Source organism: Nyctibius grandis, chromosome 3 (genome assembly GCF_013368605.1).
Source record: "Nyctibius grandis isolate bNycGra1 chromosome 3, bNycGra1.pri, whole genome shotgun sequence".
NCBI classification, from domain to species: Eukaryota; Metazoa; Chordata; class Aves; order Nyctibiiformes; family Nyctibiidae; genus Nyctibius; species Nyctibius grandis.
The window spans coordinates 50,768,464-50,791,040 of record NC_090660.1 but is presented as its reverse complement, the minus strand read 5'-3'; the positions used below and the strand labels follow the sequence as shown (position 1 = coordinate 50,791,040).

Genomic DNA, 22,577 nt, shown 5'->3' with positions numbered 1-22,577 from the left:
AGTCATCCTTTAAACCCTTAATAAAAGGAAAAATGCCAGTATTGGGTAGCATTTTTTTCTAAGTACAGTAATATATAATGTGGTCTATTGCAGCATTTACATTGAATATTGATTCGTACTTGAACATATTTCTTTTTTTTCTATCTTATTTGCTAAATTAAGTACTGGTTTACACATTTTCCAATAGCTCCATTAAAAACTAAAATGGCAGCAAGTACTTGTGGGTTTTGTAACAGGTCTTCATTTTTACACTGATAGGCAAAGACATTTGTCTTAGTTTTATCATCTTAAGACCTATAAATAGATGATTCTGTGAGTGCTTCTTACAACTATATTAGAATATCTAGGGTCTACTTTTTCCACACAAGTATATTTATATAATGAAGCATTATACAATTATGCATTTTTACTTTGGTTAATGAATATATTCAACTGCAGCCACAAAAGTCCGTCTTAACTTTGGAAACAATTTAAAGCTTATGGATGACAGAATATTTACAATATCCGTTTATGGCTTCTACTCCTTTTGTACTTGCAGGACCCAGGTTCTCAATACCCAGAAGGGGGCCTAGTTATCCAAAGCAGCACAGTTTGCATTCGGGCACCTAAATATCCACAAGATTTTCAAACAGGAGTCTCCATCCCCTCACCTCATGACACACCTGGTGTGATTTTTCTAAAGACCTCTACATCCAAGACTTTCCAGAGAAAAAAACCTTAGGCTTCTATTTTTCATGCTTAAATGTGGGATGATCTCCTTTTTAAAAATCCACAGTTATTTTTGGTTGCTGATATTTAGGAAAATAAAGCAATAAACCAAAGAGTAACTAATCCTCCATACTTCTATGGGAAGTGTACATGCCTGCAAGCTGCTTAAAGTGAGGTCCCCAGTCTGTAAGGTAGTCATAACTCTGATCTGTGTCTGACGTGTTTGAACCTAAAGAGCTGAGGGACCCTGCCAAAGAGCCAGTCCCCTCAAACGCATAGGTCTGAAGTGAGTCATATGGAGGAGCACTAGGGTCTGTATTTGCTTCTTCAAGCTTTTCTGAAATGAATTGTCTGAAGATTGCGCTGTCAGGGCCAACCTGCAGAGACTGTCTATAGAGGCTGTGGATTTCTGTGTTGATGTTCTTCCGAGGTTTGTGCGTTCGCATGATGGTGCGGGTCCTCAGTGCTGAAATATCAAAGGCTTCTGTGTCCTCCTCACCACCTCCTTCATCATCATACCTGACAATGTTCTCTCTGAATTCTTCCATTTTCTCTGAAAAGGGAGACGACTTCCTCTGCTGCCTTATGGCTACAATTGCCAAAAAGAATACTGACCAAAAAAAAAAAGAAAAGAAAAGAAAAATAAAAAGGGGGGAAAATAAACAGAACCAGAGACTTTGCATGTGCTTAGAAAGACTTAAAATTTGTAACGTTTCTTAATATCAATGCTATTGCAAAGTGAAGCTACCTTAACAAATTTATAGAGCTGTCATTTTTATGGATTTTACGGGTTTGAGATGAGCAGAGTGTGTGGTGGGAAAATGGCTGCAAAGTGACTTATAAAATAGGTGAATGCAATGGAGTGGTTCTTTTGGTAGATGGGAGTTTGAAACTGATGGAAGCACAAGTTATGCTTTTTGAAACTGCCTTACTTTATCAGATAATATATCAATTTCACATTCAGAATTTAAATTCTTTATCTCTCACTCTATCTCAGATCAAAGCCCCAGGAAGATCAAATGAAAAATGAGGCAATGAGCAAGATATCCTCCTCAGCTGTTTGAATCATTCAGTTCCATAGACTATGCAGGGTGTGGTTCAATTATTTCTGTTATACTGGTTCGGAAATTTGAAGACTATCACTAAATTTTGCATGATGATGTAGCAGTACTTACTACAAAGGCTTATGAATAAGAGCAGCTTGTTTCTCTCACATATGAAAGATTTTTTAAATTTTATTTTAAAGCATTATTTTTTAATCCCACTTAATTTAATTTTTAGCTGATTGAATTTAGCTTAATGAATTTAGACCTTTGAAATAGTCTATGACTTTCACAGAGATTAATGAACTCAGTTTTCAATCAAATCTTACTGCAGTTCTATTTAATAAGTAAGTAGCTTGTGGACTGTAATTTTTTACTCAGGACATAACATGATACAACTACCAAAAACTACAGGATTTTTCCTCACTTAGGGATATGAGGAACCTGAAGTAGTTCTTTATTTCTACATATTTACTGTAGACTATTTCATATGATTGGGTGATACCAACATCAAATTTGAAAGCATTGGAAACAAGAATTTCTACAATGTTATATATTTACAAAACCCAGAGAGTTTCAACTTTACATGGTGTACTCTTCTAATGGTACACATGATGATACAGGAAAATAGAAAAAAATGAAACTTTAGGTTTCACATATAAGTGGCAAACATATTATGCATAAAAATTTTATTATTTCATTTTAAATAATCACAAAAATACCTTTGAAGATTTAATGTATTTGAAATATATGAGTCTGTAAAGACTGTGGTAGATTAGTTTCTTTTTCTTTCTGATTACTGTATTTATCTGTATCCCTGCTTTGACTTTTGTGACATGCATAGGCCCAGTAGACACCAAGGATTTATTCCATCTGGAGGGAGAACCTTGATGAACAATTCCACTGATGGCCTGGATAATGCAGTGATATAGTTTGCCTGATCCTCAGTCCCTTAAGTGCATGACACAAAGTGACCAGGTTCAGATATCCTGCAACAAGCAAAGAAAACTTGAAATGCACACTGGCCTTACTGTAAGCTCACACTGACTGCCAGATCTCAGGCAGGGACTTCAATCAGGGGGTCTGCTTTCCAGTGCCACTACTAAAGATTTCATGGGACAAGAAAAGCTCAGATTTAAATAAGGTGACTCTGGGAGTGCAGGCAAGTCTAGAAACCACAAATCCAGTCGTACATTCCTGTTTTCTCTCTTGGAAACAAGGAGATGGAAGTAGGGGAACTAGTGTATCCCTGGACTTTGCTGTGTCTGGTCAAGAGTACTCCCATCTAGACATAATAATTACGAGGTACCCTTCCATTGTTTTAATCCTTGCACTATGTATTCAATGTGTTCATAAGGATAAATAAAAATACATGTATTTTTTGTAGGCCATCCTATTTCTGCAGTTTCCTGCATGTCACCTAACTTTGAGAGCCCAAAGCCATATGAAGATGCTGACTCATAATTAACAGGTGCTGCTTCTGGGCAACTCATTTAACTGTGGGACTAAATTATCGGGTTCCATGTGAGCAGAAATTTCAATGAGTTCTCACCAAGGGATTCAGCCAGGAGGTCGAAGGTACAACAGGAAATAATTAGAGCCCGTGTCTATTCCTTGTACTAAGGAAAATAAGTCGTAACCTTGTGGATGGAATACAGAATATGGGTGATTTTTAACTTGTTAAATTTCCTTTTTCACTGGTGTAAAGTCAAAATAATTAGATTAGTTTTATTGGCTTGTCTTTCTTGTCTTCTATTGCTACTATGGCAGATCAAAATACAGCATCAGAGTAGAGCTGCAAGCCTTCATTTTCAAGCCTCAGCTTTCTTGTAGTTAATGATGATATGCTTAGTGTTGTACGCTGTTATTTATAGACTGGTAGAGGTCATATTGTATAATGAGGTCATATTATATAATTGTAAAAAAGAATGTTCTTTACCTAGATATCCTTCATATGGTAAAAAAAAAGGATTTACTTAAAATTGTTTTGTATTTCTTTCAGTGACATAGGAGTTTATTACTATTGTATTTGCTCTCATTAACAAATACATTGAGAGAATAATTTGCAGTGGAAGTTTTTGTTTCTTAAAGCAATGTAATTTCTGTTATTATTACTTCTTTCTTTCCAGACTTTATATTTGTGAAGTTAGATATGCTGCAGTTTTCTTGTCTTGTTTCTGGTTATATTTTTCCTTATTATTTTTTAGATTTTTTTAAAAAAACAATTTATGCTAGTTTTGCACAATTTATAATGATGATTTGATATTACACTGCTTTGTTAAATCCTGATTCTATCATCTTCATTTTCTTACTTTGGAGCTGTTTGTTTGTAGTTCCACTAGTGGAAATACTGGTTTACTAACATAATCCATCAATTGTTTTGTAGTATTTTTAGATATGACTTTTTTATGAAATATACTGTTACATGGCATAATATGGATGAACGATATTACTACACAGGCAATAAGGATTTGGAAGTCTTCCCTGTTGCTTTATTGGCATCAGCTCAGATTTGGTCTTCAGGCTCATGACCACCATCAGTGACCAAGTTCTAAGGTCAGTAATTTTGCCTTGGAAAGCAAACCTACCTGGTTCTATCACTTCTCTTTCTTTCCTGGCCTCAGAAGCTACCATACCTTAACCTCACTAACTCAGGTACAGAGTTTCAGAATGGATATTTAGCCTTTGGGGAATGATTAGTAAAGTGTGCCTGCTGTTATAATGTGTCAGTATCCTCAAATCACTCATCAAACACTGCAGGAATATCTTTTTGCTGAAAGAGAAAAAAGAAATGCATTTTAGCAGCGAATGCTGCATGCATCACCAGGTGAAGAAGTTATTTCCCTGAGTGCTGTCACTCCAATATGTCTTGCATCAGCCGTAGCCCCATGTAGTGTAGGAACAGCCAGCCTTGAGTGGTTGGTCTGGTTTTGGGTGCCATCCGCCAGCTATGCATGACCCTTTGCAGAGGTACAAGCCCAACTCCTGTGCATTTAAAACACTCCCAAAACCACTTTTCACATCCACAAACTCCTAAATGTAATGAAGGTTAGTTTGGTGTTCTGTGAGAGGAAAAAGGAGATGCCTAACATTCGGCTGTCTGGAGACGCATACTTATTAATTGACAGATAAGCTTCCTGTTTGTTTCTGGAGTTGCTTTCTAAGAGTATCGCATTCTCTTTTTCTTTTATCATTTTGTATTGATCTTAGGTCTACATTTGGCATATCTAAGGCAGAATAAGTAGGGTACTACTCTTTCTAATATATTCTTACACTGGCCAATTTCCTTGTGTAATGCTGTCTTCAGCTTTACCTGGGTTCAATACAGACTTTGGACCAATACAGACAAGTAGAACCATGACTCAACTAAAGCCAACTTTTAGGACATTGTGTTAGAATTCAATCTTTACTGAAAACTGGACGGGGAGGGATTATAGTTAAGAAAACAGAAAAGAAATATTTGTCTTATTGCATTTTTTCTCAATAGCACAGTACTTCCAGGCTTCCAGTCAAGGGAACATCTTTGTCACTTAATCAAGCCTGCTGTAAAAGGAAACAAAGTCATTTCTCTTACTCATACTTACCTAGGAGTATTAGTATGCAAGCCAAAACAGCAACTAAAGCTTCTGTGCTGAGACCCATGGCATACATGAAAGCTCCATATCGACAGTAGAAGATGTTAACTTCGGTGTCACAGTCGCAGACAGTGATAGTGAGAGTATTTGTGCTTGTAAGCGGTGGAGTTCCATTATCCAGAATTAATATTGGCAAGTAGAAAGAAAACCGCTCTTGCCTCCTGAAGCCACTTTTTGCTGTGAAAATTCCAGCTGTGTTATCTAGAAGATAAATGCATGATATGCATTTTTCACTTTTTAACAACAACAATAAAACTCCAGTGGAATCTGACCTATTTAAAAACAATGGTACTATGCAAAACTACATACTAACAAAGTTAAAAAAATAAAACCAGGCACTGTCATGTGGTGACTTTTTTTTGTGTCAATTGTAAATAATTGCATTTATTTTTGACATATATATTCCAGGGGCAACAATAAAATTTGACCCAGGAGTTCTGTTTTTAATGTACAGAGCTAAAAAACTCCCACCATGTTCAATACCTGACACCTGCTCTGACTAACTAATTGGTTCTTAAAATGGTTCCATGTAACCAGCTGTTACCAGTCCAGCAGTTCTCAGGTGAAATATAGACAGTTTACCAATCAAAAGGCTTCAAAAGGGTGTCTGGCAGCAAATGGAGAAAGCAGGTGGCAAGGGAAAAAAGAGAAAGGAAGGAAAAAATCCACTAAAATAGTCTTTTATTTCTTTCCCTAACTCAAAAACTGGAGCTAGCTGAGCTCCTACTATCTAAATTAGGGAAAAGTTGCTAGAGGCTCCCCCCTTGCTTTGTATTTAACTATTAGTGTTTAGAAATCAGTTCCATACAAAACGCAGTAAGCAGCTTAAGTTCAGCTCCTGCTACATACCAACTAATTCAAATATGAAACTTAGCTTGCTGCACAACAAATTAGCCCTGTCTAAATCTGCGTGTAATGGAAAGAAGAAACATCAACGTTTACATGTCAGATTTTTTATCATGGCAAGGTGAGTTACGGCATGTGTGCATACATGTATGTGGAAAAAAAAAGTGTTTCTACCATTATCTGTATGATACATTTAACCAAACAGTCTACTGAAGTTAACTCCCTCACTTTTAAGTTCTTCTAGCTGTCACAATTCAGAAGATAACTCTGAGGACTATCCCAATTCACCCAGCCATTTCTATGAAATGCAGCAGAAAGGGAGAGACTGAGGGCTGACCCTACCATGTTATAAAAGATGGGTTGTTTTTTTTCCCCATCAACAGCCACCAAAAGAAACTGGATGTATTGTCTTGTGCGTGGCTCTGCTCAGAATTTGTCCAGAATGAGCAAAGGTGGGAAAGGCTTGAGGCTTGTACACAGTTTGACCTTAATGTAACATGTTATCTCTTCCTGGCACCAAGTGAGATGTTAGTGAAGCTGGGATTGAAACACATATTAATATAATAACTTTAACTTTGGAGATATTAAGAGAAGTATTTTGCCATTTAACATAGGCTGAACTTTCCAAAACTTATTTCCATTGGTTTATTCATCTAGCCAGAACATTAAAACAATTAGCAAAGTCAATAAGAACAATGTGTACTTCAGCTGAGTATGAAGAAGCTCTTCTTTGTAGTCTCTGCAGACTGACTCTAAGCAGTCATCCTCCCTGCGATTCCATCAGATATCGTATTTATGTTTTCACTTCAGAGTGGTTTTTCTTGATATCCCTCTATATCACTCTTTGTAAGTCTCAATCAATATCAGTTCTGAATAACATTAAAATACATATAGAAGACATTTTATGATGTCATTATTAATCAGCGTATGCAGTTTAAAATATATTAGAAAATAAGATTGTATTTGTATTTATCAGTGTTTATAATTTTGGTCTTGCTGAAGTGATGAAGTAGCAGACTTGTATTAACAGCAATCTTCTCTTTCTGGTGACCTGGTTTCTTAGACAAATAGACAATTTTAACAAGAAAGTTGGCATTTCCCACCATATCCTACATTAAGAAATAAATTTTAAGTAATATCAGTGTGTTTTTCATCTCAGCATTTTTTCTTTCCTTGAAATAAAACTGTCTTTTGTTGCTTATGTTACTTGGCTGAAAAAGGAAAATAAACCATTTAGTATTACTGAATTAATCTTTTGAAATGCACCTCATGGCATGTTCATATAACAACAATTTCTATTTAAGTGGAAATTGTTATAAAATTGGTGATGTGAGAACCACTAGAAGCATGTGTCTTTTATTAAGAAGGTCTTAAAGAGCTACATGAATGACACCACCTTGATTATCTATGACAGTAAAATGTGAGTTGTTTGTGGCCTCCAGATCCAATGAGAAGTAAAAACGGTGACCTTCTGCCGAGTCATCTTGATCCACTGCACTGATGCTTTGAATTAGCTGGAAACACAGATGAACAGAATTGTTTAAGAAGAAAAGTATTTACTTGTCATTTAAAACAATAAAAGGACATATCAAGTATGTTTAACTGTTGATGCTAGAGATGTGATCTGTGAATACGTATTGAATATATGTTATCCAGTCACAAATATACACCTCCCGTAGTCAGTCTCATCGAGACTCATATTCTGCAAATACTCTGCTTTGATTTTTCATCTGTTTGAGAGAGACAGGCATTAAAACCTTGAGAAAATGTAAAAGATTTTCTGCATCAAAAGACAAGGGGTAAATGAAGTTTCCATAAATGGAAAAAGTAATCATATATATAGTGTTTTGTCCTTTTTTTCCAAGGTGAAAAGTATATCATTCTACATTTGAACAAATCCCTCTATACAAAACCCATTTCCTTCCAGCCCACAAACACATTGACATCATTCAACTGATACATTGTCGCTCCAGTAAGTGAGATACAGTGAAAAGTTCATGTGCTGAATTGTTGATTTTGGATATTGTAATAGATTGGTTATGGAACTTCTTGGCTGCTTTTTCTCAAGAAAGCAAAATAACCTTCATTTACAAATGTGTCAAACTAGATAGCCATTGCAAGATAAAAAATAAGTTTTCATTCAAAAGAATATAATTCAACTCTGTAAATAGAAAACCACACTAGAGTTAACATAATTAGCAATATTTCTGCTTAAAAAGAGTTTATATTTGATACTTTTATCAATAAATATTTAATGACCTGATCGTCAGAATATATTAGTAAGTATCCTTACTGAGCAGGAGGAAAGTAAAATGATGCAAGCCCACCAACTTTCAGAAAAGTGTCCGATTTGAACTTGGTCTCTATTTTATCAATCATCTCATGCCTTGTAGATATTTGTACCCAAGAGACTTGAAGCCTCAACTTTCCACAAACCAGAAAACATCTGAATGCTACAAGCAGTGCTTTAAAAGCAAAGCAGTAAGTCAGTGGAAGTGACTACAGACTTTCATTTGTGCCATTGAAAACTCTTTCCCGATTAAATCATTTTTCAGTCAAAGATCTAAGACTTCAACACACATTCTTTTCCTTTTCAAGTAAGCAAAGTTTGATGTGATCATCACAGCAGAGTGCAAAATGTGGCTCATACCTCAGAAGCTTTGTATTCTTAGAACTCTGCCCTTTTCATATGTGAAATTTATTTCAAATCTATATTTTCATTCTATGGAAAAATGAGGACCTTTAAGATTTTTTTATTACCACTATTTAGAGGAGTCATTGTTCAGTGACATACCTGATGACAGTGTACAGAGGATGAAGCTTCTTGAGAAAACTTTTCCCCTTTCCTCAGGGCAAACAAAATAGCTAAGGTGATGCAAATACAGATATAGGCATGCAGGTCAAGAAATCAGTGATGAACAATAACTGATCCCTAATATTACTTTATAATAAACCATAGACTTAATTTTTATAAGGGAATATAGTTCTCAGGATGCACTCAATATGAACAGCAATAGAGAACAAAATTATATATCCAGTCTAAAACACACACAATGACACATTTTCATGATAATATTCTGTCATATACCTGCAAAAATGAAAAAAGACTCTGCTGGCCTTTGCTGATGATTTGCTAGTAAAATCTCCATGGCCGCAGCTGAGAAAAAGCTTTGTATGGACGTATGTCTCTCCGTACAATTCAGGGTCTATAAAGCTAGACTGAATATGCAGAGTAATATAGTAATATACAAAGACATTTTCGCCGCATCTAATTTTTTTTTTTATTTTATTTTTTAGTTTAGTTACTCAGCAGAGAAAAATTACCTACCTACCAAACCCTAAAACCCAACCCCATTAATTATAGATATTATTATTATATTTCCAGTTATCGTTCCAATTAATAGTCATTTAACGAGGTATTAACAATGTCTTTGTAAGTATATTTGTAAGACTCTAGCATGTTCGAAAATCATAAAATTATTGCAGTTGTGAATTCAATACAGTTTTTCTATTTTATTATTATCTTCTGTTACTTTACATACAGAATGTATTTACCCATATAAGTTTTATCTATATCTGATACTATCAATATAATTCTGAAGAGTATGTGTCTAGCTGAAAAAAACCCCACTTTTCCTTGTTTTGATCTGTACTGTGCTCTTCTACACAAACCTAAGACTCCCGTAGTTATTCTAGGCATATTCGCATGCCTTTAAGGATTCACCCTAGAAGCAGAAGAACATTTGGAACATAAGGGCAGGGCAAACCCTTATTGTTTATTTCTTACTGTATCACTTCCACTAAGATTCAGCAAAACCCATATAAGTCTATAAAATACGCAGAGAGCAATAGGCAGCTCTGATTTTGCTGACTCTAAAGGAAAAATCAGACAGAGAGAAGGAAACTGTTTCTTTTTTTTTCTGGTTTCCTAGGCTTTTGTGCATCTAACCTCGGAGATTCTAGGCTTTCACCAGGGAAACTGGCATCACAGACTGAAAAACTGCACATATTGTTTGTGAGACAAGGTTTAAAAACCTCTACATTTTAGTGGGTACACCAAGAAGATAGGGTGAATGACGTGTTGCTTCTGCAAGGTTATAACAGTTGTTGCATTGACTAGGCTGAATTTTAATTGCTGTAATATTTCTTATGTCATCTCATTAATCTAGAACCTTTAATAATCCAGTAGTCTGTTTCTTTAAAAATGAGATTAATTCACTCCATTTCTCTTGAAAAACTGATTTAAGTTCATGGTGAGTGGGCCTCACTTACTGTTTCTTTCCAAACAGACTGACATCACTGCTGGGAACAGCAGGGGCTTCTCTGATCAAAGGTCACAAAAAGATGTGGCATGCTGTACTCAACTTCCCCATCCATCTGATTAGTGGGTGCTTTCAACTAATAAATATCATCAATGGGGGAGTCTAAGATATTGGTAACAGCTCTGATCTCTCATTGATTAATTATTTTGTATAAAAGGGAATTTCTGTAAACCATTCTGGGATGAATGTCTAGCTGAGTGTTGTTTGTCTTGCAAATAACGAGTATTTGTCTTGATCAGAATTCTTTGAAAATTTATTTCCTCAACCCCGAGTAGTCTCACTGAATTGGAATTATGGTGATGTACAGAAGGAAGAAGAAAGCTTCTCTGTTACAGTCCTTTCTGCTTCTAAGAGCTTTCTCTCTACTAAGTTCAGCTTAAGGCATAGACTGCCCATCTGAACAATCATCAGTACCACTAATTTTGATGCTAGAGTACCCTGAGTGTATAATTTGGAGTCCTTTGTGCATCCTTCCATACCCAACTATAGTCTTACCATTCCCATTAGACAGATGGAAGGAAGTAAGAATAGATTTGCCACCTTTCTCTTTCTGCTTTAGCTTCTTTTGATTTGTTTTCCACCCAACATTCTTAAATAGGAGCTCTGCTGTGTTTTATAGAATGCAAGAGATCTGATCACCCATCTCTTTTGGGAGTAAAAAACCAGTTTTGTTCAAATTGGCAGAGGTCTTATAAGTAGTAGGTTTTTTCTCACTGCTTAATAGTGTTTGATTACCATCAGAGTTTAGTTCAGGTAAAAGATTAAATGTTCATTCTATAATCACCACCTGCATTTTCCAGGTAGACCTTCTACTTCAAGACCAAGGTTCTTCTTTTGACTGCTTCTATTTCTTTTTTGAAAAGGAAATTGGCACGATATTAATCTGATTTCTCTGAGTCTATTGTAAGATGTTTCTGCAGCTATAAATAAAAAGGAGTACATCTCAACAAAGGAATAACAATTATAAAGCTCATGCCGTGACACTTAGGTACCTTTTTATGTTTGTTTGTATATGCTGATATATTCTTCCTACATGTTCCATTCTGCTATGAGATAATGTTGTTGAATCATGGTCCGTATAAAACAGAAAAAGGAATTTTCTATGGGCCATTGTGCCTACTGTTTCAAAATGTCAGAAGTTACACTCATCTGCAGGTGTAGCTTAGAGTAAGGCCATGCTAGAATATATGCTAGGTGCTTTCACAGCTTCATCATGCTTCTATACTCTAAGGGATGCCGTCATTGCTTTTTTTCTTTTTAATTTTTTGTTTTCTTATCACCAGTGCTCAGATACTTTTTGTAAATGATGAACAGAACATAACAAAGTGAAATAATAAACATTGGCTTACTGACTCATCACTTTCATTGCTCTGCTATCAAAAATCATTTTACATTGTGATTTGTTAGAAAGAATTTGTTTTAGCAAACTGTTCTTTTTTAACATTAATCGTATACTCCTAGAATTTGGTTAAAGATTTCCATTCTTCTGTTAACATTTCATTATGTATAGAAGTAATATCAAAAGGATACTCTTCACTTTCACTGAAACTGATGATTATTTTATTATATACTAAGTACTGAGTAAATAAATTTGTTTTTTTTCTTATCTCTAATTCAAAGTGTTCTGCATACATAGTCACTTCTTTGAATCTAATAAAAATTATTAAGCAAACTGCAACATCAAAGTCACTTCATACATGATCCCCAAATTACAGGAACTCACAATTGCCAGAATAAATATGCATTAGAGAAGACAGCATTAATTCAGAATATAGGTGTATCCTCTGCAGCTTGTCTTCAGCTGAAATCAGTTTTCTGCATGATATGAAAAAAGACCAATATCCACAAAAAGGACTGAAATTCCGATGCATAAAAATAGATACATTCTGGATGGTCTTCTTGCTTCCATATGATGCAAAACATGCGATATAGCTTACTTCACACTTTCAAACTTCATTTTGAGGCTGAGTTAATTTATTAATGCTTTGGGAATTAAGATTTCTGGGTCAAATCCATTCTTGCTGGGGTGTCTCTAGTGTTAGCTTTGGGATAGATTTGGTGTATTTTGTGTCCTGATTATTTTTAGAGAATATTGCCTCTAGAATTCAACAGTTTTTAATTACTGTACACACACATAAAGAGTAACTGTAAAGAATTAATAACACATTGGGGTCATCATTTACCATGTCTACATACAGTTATAAAGTCAAAAGATTCAATAAAAAAGGAATCCTGGTTTTGGATGTCTTATTAATATTGTTTTATTTGACCTGATATTAGCTATAGCTGTAGTAGGATAGAAGGCTATTTTACACAGCAACTGTCACGTTCGAGTTATTTTGAAAATAATATATTGAATACTGGTGGTGCAGTGAAAGTGGTTTCTCTATGTGCAAAAGAAAACTTTATTTGTGGTTGGTATACAGCTGAGTTGGATTATAGGACAGTACAGAACTATAACATGAAATGGATAGAGAAAAATCCATTCAAAACATCTAATAAACATGATGAATGGATTTAGATGATGCCAAAAACCACCTATCTTCTTTACTTCCATTTTTACTGTCAAATTTCAAATTGTAGTTCCACAGGTCAAAATGTAATCCTTTTGTTTGACTGTCTTTCAGAGGCTAAGATAAACGTGTGTGTAACTCTCAAAAAATCATCATGTGGGGACATGAAGGTCAACACTCATTGAATAGAAGCAGACAAATAATTTTTTATAATCTTTCAGAAAATCCAAAACTTCAAAACAAGCATTCTTCTCTAGATTGAAGCTACCGTTAATTGCCTCTGAGTTTGGATATTTAGGACAACAACTAGTTTTATTCCTGATGTGTTTCACATTCTTTATCATAGCCTAGTATACTCTAAGGCTATGTAAAAATTACTTATTTGCCGCATGACTCTACATTGCTTTTATTGTAAACCAGGCAGACACCAAGAAAAAGTAATCCAAATGAGAAAATTTATTTTTTGAGAGTATCTTTCCCTCTACAGTGCTTTTCCTTCCTTTCCCCCAAACACTATAAGCTGGAGGATGCAAATAAGTTTTGAAGTATCCCATGAAAGTAGACACAACTCAGCTGAGATCAGAGAAACAAGTGAATTCCAGAGGTGCAGAACATCACTGAGAATATCTCTCAGCATATCGTTTCCAGCAAGAAGGGTAGAGATAGCTATTTTAGAAATTGAAATGCGATAGAATACCTATACAAGCTTTGATCTCAACTCATAACATATAAGCAGATTCTTGATCTGTTTGGAACTGATTGCAGAAATACGTCTAAGATAAAAAGGTATGTAATGTCCTGATTAAGCCCTTCAACCACTTAAACTGATTCTTCTGAAATGTAAATTGTATTATTCAGTGGACAACCAGGGCATATATAGAGTCATTTTTGAACTTTTTGGCTTCTTGCTGATGAAAATAAAGAACCTACTTTTCTGTGAGAAAAAAGTAAAAAAAAAATAATGGCACTGAAGAAGATACATCAGCTATCAATTCTGTTTTAAATCATAAATATTGAATAAAATATCGTAAATTTTGACTGTGATAATTATACACTTTGGTAGTAATTTCCTGTTGTTCTTCCTAAAATCATCTGTTAATGAGAAGATTATTTTACATTACTGTCGTGGTCTCCAAAGGCTAAACTAAAGATGCCTGTGACTCTCAAAAATGAATAGTAATGAAAAAAGAAAAAAAAAAAAAGACAAAATAAAATCTAGAGTATCATTTTGACTGTCTGTAAAATGGGAAAAATATCCTACTCATTCCTCATTCAGGTATTACAATGTTAAACAGGAATAATTCTGTATCCTATGTTTGAAGAGTTTATTATTGTTAATACTACTATTCTTTACAGTGCCATTTTCTCCAGTGATACTAAAAATACTTAATATATATATATTTAATTTGTTATTGAAAAGTGGCCCGTACTTTGATCTGTCAATGAGTTACCCAAAGACCAAAAGAAATGGCTTTCTCCAAGTACCTCTGAACTGGAGGTAGCCTTTGCAGAGTGGAAAATTACCAGCTGCAGAACAAACCAACCAACTGCTAATAGAGAAATATATAAATGGATGCAAAATACTATAAAGAAATTACATTTGCTACAAATAGATCTTTATTTAACTGCAGACTAATCAAGGTCAAAGTAAACCAAGCTGGTGTGGAAAGAAAGGCTCTGTGATTCAGAAATCAAAACATAGCAAAACGCTTGAACGGAACCGTCACAGATATCCCAAAGGCCTCTTTTGTATTTACAAAGAATATTTGAAAGTGGTGAAAAAACATATAGGTTTCTCTGTCTATAGCTTTTTGTTGTTGCTTTTTTTTGTTGCTCATTTTGTATAAATTTTTTTTTTTTTTTTAACTTTGAATATCCTGTTTTTCTTTTTGCAGTTTTCTTTTAGGCTCCTGTGTAGAGACTGGCTGCACTCTTCTTGCACAGTTTGGGACTTAAGATGTAGAACTGAATCACTTAAAAGAAAATGTAAAGCTGTAGAGTAACATGGGTGGAGGAAAATGGAGAGTCAGCAGTGTACCTGGGGGCTTAGGGCAGCTGACTTATGTGGTGCCTGGGGACTGAGAAGGAAATGAAAAAAAACTCCAGGGAAGGATGCTTAATACAGCAATCCCATAATCTGTCAGCTAGGGAAGGTGTTGCAAGGGCTGTGACTTAAAGATCTTCAGATTTCCACTGAACTAGACAGGGTTTGAATTCAGTTCACAATAAATGATTTCTAACCAAAGAACACATGAATCTGGTTTAAATCTGGTCTAAGTCTGGTTCTTCTGGACTACGCTATGATGTTGCTGTAAATACCAGGCCTAGTTTTAACTTCTGTGACATGAACATGAATCAAATCTGTGTTTTATGCTGTTTTTTTTTTTTTTTTTCAGAAGTTTCTGTCTGTATTTCTCTATTACCTGTTTTGGTGGACAAACAAGGAGATGTATTGATTTTGTTTTAAAGGGAGAAAAATACACATCAGTCTTCTGAAATCTAAATTTCAAACTATGCATATATCAACAGAATTGATTTTGGAAATAGAAAAAAATACAACCTGTACTGAAATAATTAATACTGAAGGAAATAGTAACATCTTAGACCAAATCTTCATTGTAATGAGAAAATTGATGGCTAATTCTTTCACACTTACCTGGCCAGAAACTGCATTTTCACAGACAAATGTTTCATAATATTTAGGGAATTCTGGTGCATGATCATTAACATCGAGAACTTGGATATGCACATTTGCTTCTGAAATTTTTTCAGGGTTTCCTAATGGTTAAACAAAGACAGAAATCAAAAGTTATAATCTACTACATATTTTAAACTAATGTAGACATTGGAAAATTGTACTTATATTCTCCAGAGAAAAAGAAAGTCACTGAGACCTACAAACCCTTTTTATAGTAAATCTTTTTAATGAGTTCAAATATATCCTATACAAATGAAAAAGGACATTTTCTTTCTTTGTTGGGGTTCTGTTTACAAAAGGTGGTAGAGTTTTAGGTTTGGTTTTGTTTTTTCATCGATCTATCATGTTAAATTATAATAGTATACTTGAAATAGGTGGAAGCTTACAGAGGGTGGAAGCAAGGGCAGGTATCATGGAAGGAATACAGAGAAATTGTCCAAGCAGCCAGGGACCAGGTTAGGAAAGCTAATACCCTGATAGAAATAAATCTAGCCAACAATGTCACGGGCAACAAGAAAAGCTTCTATAGGTATGTCAGTGACTAAAAGAAGATTAGGGAAGATATGGGCCTACTCTGGAAGGAAACAGGAGACCTGCTAGCTGAGATATGGAGAAGGCTGAGGTACTCAATGACGTTTTTGCCTCGGTCTTCACCAGAAAGTGCTCTAGTCACATAACCCAAGTCGCAGAAGGCAGAGGCAGGGACTGGGAGGATGAAGAACTGCCCACTGTAGGAGAAGATCAGGTTCGAGACCACCTAAGGAACATGAAAATGTAGAAGTCGGTGGGACCTGATGAGGTGCATCCACTGGTCCTGAGGGAAATGGTGGATGAAGTTGCTAAGCAGCTATCCATTTTTGAGACATCGTGGCAGTCTGGTGAAGTCCCTGCTGAGTGGAGAAGGGGAAACATAACCCCCATTTTAAAAAGAGACAAATGGAAGACCTAGGGAACTACAGTCCAGTAAGTCTCACCTCTGTGCCTAGCCAGATCATGGAGAAGATCCTCCTGGAAACTATGCTGATGCTCATGGAAAATAAGGAGGTGGTTGGTGACAGCCAACATGACTTCTCTATGGGTAAATTGTGCCTGACAAATTTGTTGGCCTTCTGCAGTGGGGTTAGAGCATTGGTGGATAAGGGAAGAGTGACTGATGCCTTCTACCTAGACATATGCAAAGCATTTGACACAGTCCTGCATGACATCCTTGTCTCTAAATTGGAGAGACAAGGACTTGACAGATGGACCACTCAGTGGATAAGGAATTGGCTGGATGGTCACACTCAAAGCGTTGCAGTCAACGACTCTATGTCCAAGTGGAGACCAGTGACGAGTGGAGTTCCTCAGGGGTCGGTATTGGGACCGGTCCTGTTTAACATCTTTGTCAGCGACATGGACAGCGGGATTAAGTGCGCCCTCAGCAAGTTTGCTGACCACACCAAGCTGTGTGGTGCAGTCAACATGCTGGAGGGAAGGGATACCATCCAGAGGGAGCTTGACAGGCTTGAGAAGTAGGCCTGTGTGAACCACATGAAGTTCAATAAGGCCAAGTGCAAGGTCCTGCGGGTGGGTCAGGGCAATCCCAAGCACAAATACAGGCTGGGTGGAGAATGGATTGATAGAAGCCCTGAGGAGAAGGACTTGCAGGTGATGGTTGACAAGAAGCTTAACATGAGCCAACAATGTGTGCTTGCAGCCCAGAAGGTCAACCGTAAGAAGTGCGGCCAGCAGGTCGAGGGAGGTGATTCTGCCCCTCTACTCCACTCTCATGAGAACCCACCTGGAGTACCGCATCCAGCTCTGGGGCCCCCAACATAAGAAGGACATGGAGCTGTCGGAATGAGTCCAGAGGAGGGCCATGAAGATGATGAGAGGGCTGGAGCACCTCTCCTATGAAGACAGGCTGAGAGAGTTGGGGCTGTTCAGCCTGGAGAAGACAAGACTCCAGGGAGACTCTCTAGCATCTTTCCAGTACCTGAAGGGGGCCTACAGGAAAGCGGGAGAGGGAGTTTTTACAAGGGCTTGTAGTGATAGGACAAGGGATAATGGTTTTAAACGGAAAGAGGATAGATTGAGATTAGCTATTAGTAAGAAATTCTTTCCTATGAGGGTAGTGAGACACTGGAACAGGTTGCCCAGAGGTGTTGTGGATGTCCCCTCCCCTGCAGAGTTTAAGGCCAGGTTGGATGAGGCTTTGAGCAACCTGGTCTCGTGGAAAGGTGTCCCTGCCCATGGCAGGGGGGTTGGAACTAAATGATCTTTAAGGTCCCTTCCAACCCAAACCATTCTATGATTCTATGAAATATATAGGGATATTTAATGTTAAATTTTGGATTTGTTCATTCTTTCAGTTACCAAGTCAGAAAATGATTTAAACGTAAAAAAATGAGATCTCTGAAGAAATTAAATGTGGTTTTGCTCATGCAGAACAATTTACTGTACTAGTCATATGTAAGGGTATGCATAAGGAGAGTGTCTGCTCCTCTAAGGGTATCTGATCAAGGACCTTATTCAATGCAACAAGAGTTAATAAGAAGAGGAGGAAGTCATAACCAAGAACATACAGGGACACAAACCTGAGGGACAAATGATAAGGGAGGGGTTGACAAGAACCAAACCTGGTCAGACACAATAATTGATGGGAGCACATGAGAGTGTGAGAAAGTTTGTTCCTGCGAGGTTATCAGATCGAGGACCTTGTCACTTGGAAAACTGAGGGAGAAAAAGAGGAAAACAGAAACAAAATATACCAAGACACAGACCTGACAAAACAAACATGGAGACAATGACAAGAAACAAACCTCACAATAATTGGTGGGCTATCCAGAAACCACAGGGCAATAATTCCAGGTAGACCAAACTGGACTTTGCAACTGATAAGACTGTAAACTAGAGGGATCACAGACCTCGAGGGGCATGGGTATCAGTGGAGCTTCACAGACCCATGACGGACATACAGAGAGGAACAAAGAGAGGGAAGACAGAAAGGGGTATAAAAGGAGCGGGTTGCATGTAAAACGGGGCCTGTCAGTACTCTTGTCTGGCTGAGCCTTGCGCCTGATCACCAGTCAGTCCCACCATCTTATATCTTCTTCTTCAGACTTTTCTTAGCTATCTCTCTGCATCATCTCACTTTCTATCCTTGCATGTGTATGTGTGCTGCAGGGACTAAGTACCAGCTACTGGTGAGACCTGTGTATGTGTGAGTGGAAACTGGTGCAAGCTACTGGAGTCAGATGGGGGTGTGGGCACCCCTTGCCCGTGGTACCAGCTACTGGAATGAGTGGGGGGGGCACAGGGGATGAATGTCTGTATCTTACCCAAACTGTGTGTGCATGAAGTGTGTGTGTGTTTTCTCTAGTAACCTTTAGGCTGCACTCAACAGTGAGTAGGGGGGCCTTGGGTCCAGACCAGGTGCTCAGGGGGGGTCCATGCTGGTATGCTCAGGGGGGACTTGTGAATGTGGGGTGCACGAGGGACGAGGGTGTGAGTGCTGCGGTTTTGCCAGCAAGAATCGAGCATGGACTAGCTGGTGAGTTGGGGACCCATGAAGCAGGCAAGAAGACCTGGGGTCCGGGCAGAGGGTCTGTGCAAGTACTGAAGGGATCCATGAGTATGTGTGTGATTGTGAACCTGGAGAGTGTCATGTGTGTATGTGTGTGCACCTGCACCAGTGACCTTCTGCCTCTCCAGCCGACGAGGAGGACAGGATTGGCTGTCTGTCCTTGAGGTTTATGTACGACATGTATGTAGATGCTGCTGAAGGCAGCACCTTGTCTGTGGCAGTCTGTGTGACCAGACAAGTCAGCATTCTCTGTGCCTCTGTGTGTGTGTCTCTGGGACATGTGCTCAGCTTTGTTACGGGTTGAGCTTGCAAACATGAAAATGTCCTGATGCTGGGCAGAGACCTTGTGTCCCCAGGCACCGCGCTGTGCTCCAGCAGCTGGGCAGGAGGGTTCTGGGCCGGAGTGGCTAGAGGAGGCAGCTGCGCTTTCTTACATCTCTTAACATCATGCATACCACAATGGTTGGGTAGATGATGGGAGGGCAGTGGATGTTGCCTACCTTGACTTCATCAAGGCTTTTAACACTGTCTCCCACAACATCCTCATAGGAAAGCTCCAGAAGTGGGGGTTAGATGAGCGGACAGTGAGGTGGATTGAGAACTAGCTGAACGGCAGAGCTCAGAGGGTTGTGATCAGTGGCGCAGAGTCTAGGTGGAGGCTTGTAGCTAGCGGTGTTCCCCAGGGGTCAGTACTGGCTCCAGTCCTGTTTAACTTATTAATTACCTGGACAAAGGGACTGAGCATACCCCCATCAAGTTTGCTGATGACACAAAACTGAGAGGAGTGGCTGATATACAAGAAGGCTGTGCTGCCATTCAGAGAGACCTGGACAGGCTGGAGAGCTGGAACCTAATGAAATTCAACAAAGGTGTCCTGTGCCTAGAGAGGAATAACCCCCTGCATCAGTACAGGTTTGAGGTTGACCTGCTGGAAAGCAGCTCTGCAGACAAATACCTGGGAGTTCTGGTGGACAAGTTCACCATGAGCCAACAATGTGCCCTTGTGGTCAAGAAGGCCAATGGTATTCTGGGGTGCATTAGGAAGAGTGTAGCCAGCAGGTTGAGGGAGGTTATTGCCCCTCTACACTGCCCTAGTGAGGCCACATCTGGAGTACTATGTCCAGTTCTGGTCTCCACAGTTCAAGAAAGACAAGGAACTACTGGAGAGAGTCCAGTGGAGGGCTACAAAGATGATCAGAGGACTGGAGCATCTCTCTTATCAGGAGAGGCTGAGAGAGCTGGGTCTATTTAGCCTGGAGAAGACTGAGAAGGGATCTTATCAATGCTTACAAATACCTTAAGGCTGGATGTCAAGAGAATGGGCACTGGAACAGGCTGCACAGGGAGGTTATGGAGTCTCCTCCTCTGAAGATATGCAAAGCCCACCTGGACGTGACCCTGTGCAATGTGCTCTAGGTGAACCTGCTGTGGTAGGGAGTTGGACTAGATGTTCTCCAGAGGTCCCTTCCAACCTCAACATTCTGTGATTCTGTCATTCTGTGAATCCTTCAAGAAATTCTGTTACTCTTCTTCTTCTTTAGTGTTTTGAAATTTTGAAGATTTGGGAGAAAATTTCATCAAATTCACATGCTGTAAAAAATATTTCTACCACTGCTAGACATGGAGTAATTGCAGTGGCCACAGGTGAAAGCTGAGACTTTGGAACAACAGAGCTGTTCTATCCACTGGTCTCCAAACACGTATTTGGAAAGAAATCTGATTTTGCCCAGGCATGTCTAAGGCATTACTGCTGACAGACTTCATAGTCTGAGCCTATAGTTTTGTTCCAAGTATTATTTGCACAACAGGTTTAATTCTTAGGCATTTTGTACTCACAGAAGCTGTACTGCTTCTGTTATAAAAATGTACTTTATTACTGTACATTATTACACTTTATTACTGTGGCTTTAGATATAAAAGATGTGTCAATATGGCTTATTTCTGTATGAAAGGAAAATAAACTCTGCTAATATAAGGCACACTTTTCCTTCATTTACTGCATTTACACAAGGTTTTATTGCTATAAATACCTCAGACAAGGAAAAGCCAGACCTAACTATACTAGTTTCATAGTACAAAAGTTGTATATAGACTAGGCTGAAAAAAATATTTATGTACTAAAAATGCTTATAAATATGTCACTTGAAACCAAGGGAATAAAGATCTGCAGGTACAGCATTCTTCTGGAGACATTGTCTGCTCATAGCTTGGATGGGTACACTCTTCGTTGGGTAAAAAAACTGGTTGGATGGTCAGGCCCAAAGAGTTGTGGTGAATGGAGTTAAATCCAGTTGGCAGCCAGCCACAAGTGATGTTTCCCAGGGCTCAGTGTTGGGGCCAGTTCTCTTCAATATCTTTATCAATGATCTGGATACAGGGATTGAGTGCACCCTCAGTAAGTTTGCAGACGACACAAAGTTCGACAGGAGTGTTGATCTGATTGAGGTAGGAAGGCTCTACAGAGGGATCTCGACAGGTTAGATCAATGGTCTGAGGCCAGTTGTATGAGATTCAACAAGACTAAGTGTCGGATCCTGCACTTGGGTCACAACAACCCCATGCAATGCTACAGGCTTGGGGAACAGTGGCTGGAGAGTTGCCCAGTGGAAAAGAACCTGGGGGTGTTGATTGACAACCAGCTGAATATGAGCCAGCAGTGTGCCCAGGTCGCCAAGAAGGCCAATAGCATCCTGGCTTGTGTTAGAAATAGTGTGGCAGCAGGACTAAGAAAGTGATCGTCCCCCTGTGCTCAGCTCTGGTGAGGCCACACCTCAAATACTGTGTTCAGTTTTGGGCCCCTCACTACAAGAAAGACATTGAGGTACTGGAGCGAGTCCAAAGAAGGGCAAAGAAGCTGGTGAAGGGAGTCTTATGAGTCTTATGAGGAGTGGCTGAGGGAACAGGGGTTGTTTAATCTGGAGAAAAGGAGGCTGAGGGGAGACCTTATCGCTCTCTACAACTACCTGAAAGGAAGTTGTAGACAGGTGAGTATCAGTCTCTTCTCCCAGGTAACAAGTGATAGGACGAGATGAAACGACCTCAAGTTGCACCAGGGCAGGTTTAGATTGGATATCAGGAAAAATTTCTTCATTGAAATGGTTATTAAGCATTGGAACAGGCTGCCCAGTGGAGTGGTGGAGTCACAATCTCTGAAGGCATTTAAAAGATGTGTAGATGTGGCATTTAGGGACATGGTTTAGTGGTGGATTTGGCTGTGTTAGTGTGGGGATCTGTCCCCTTCCTTTTG

General features: G+C 38.4%; 1 protein-coding gene across 1 annotated transcript in view; it reads right to left on the bottom strand.

The window, feature by feature from the left end:
- Positions 1–572: 572 nt before the first annotated feature.
- Positions 573–22,577, bottom strand: part of CDH19 (cadherin 19) — a 44,914-nt gene continuing 22,909 nt past the window's right edge. The window contains exons 8-11 of the mRNA XM_068397259.1: positions 15,724–15,845; positions 7,629–7,746; positions 5,336–5,587; positions 573–1,318 (exon numbers count right to left, since the gene is read on the bottom strand). Coding sequence (XP_068253360.1) covers positions 828–1,318; positions 5,336–5,587; positions 7,629–7,746; positions 15,724–15,845 — 983 coding nt within the window. The 3' untranslated portion in view covers positions 573–827. The remainder of the gene's footprint in view (positions 1,319–5,335; positions 5,588–7,628; positions 7,747–15,723; positions 15,846–22,577) is intronic.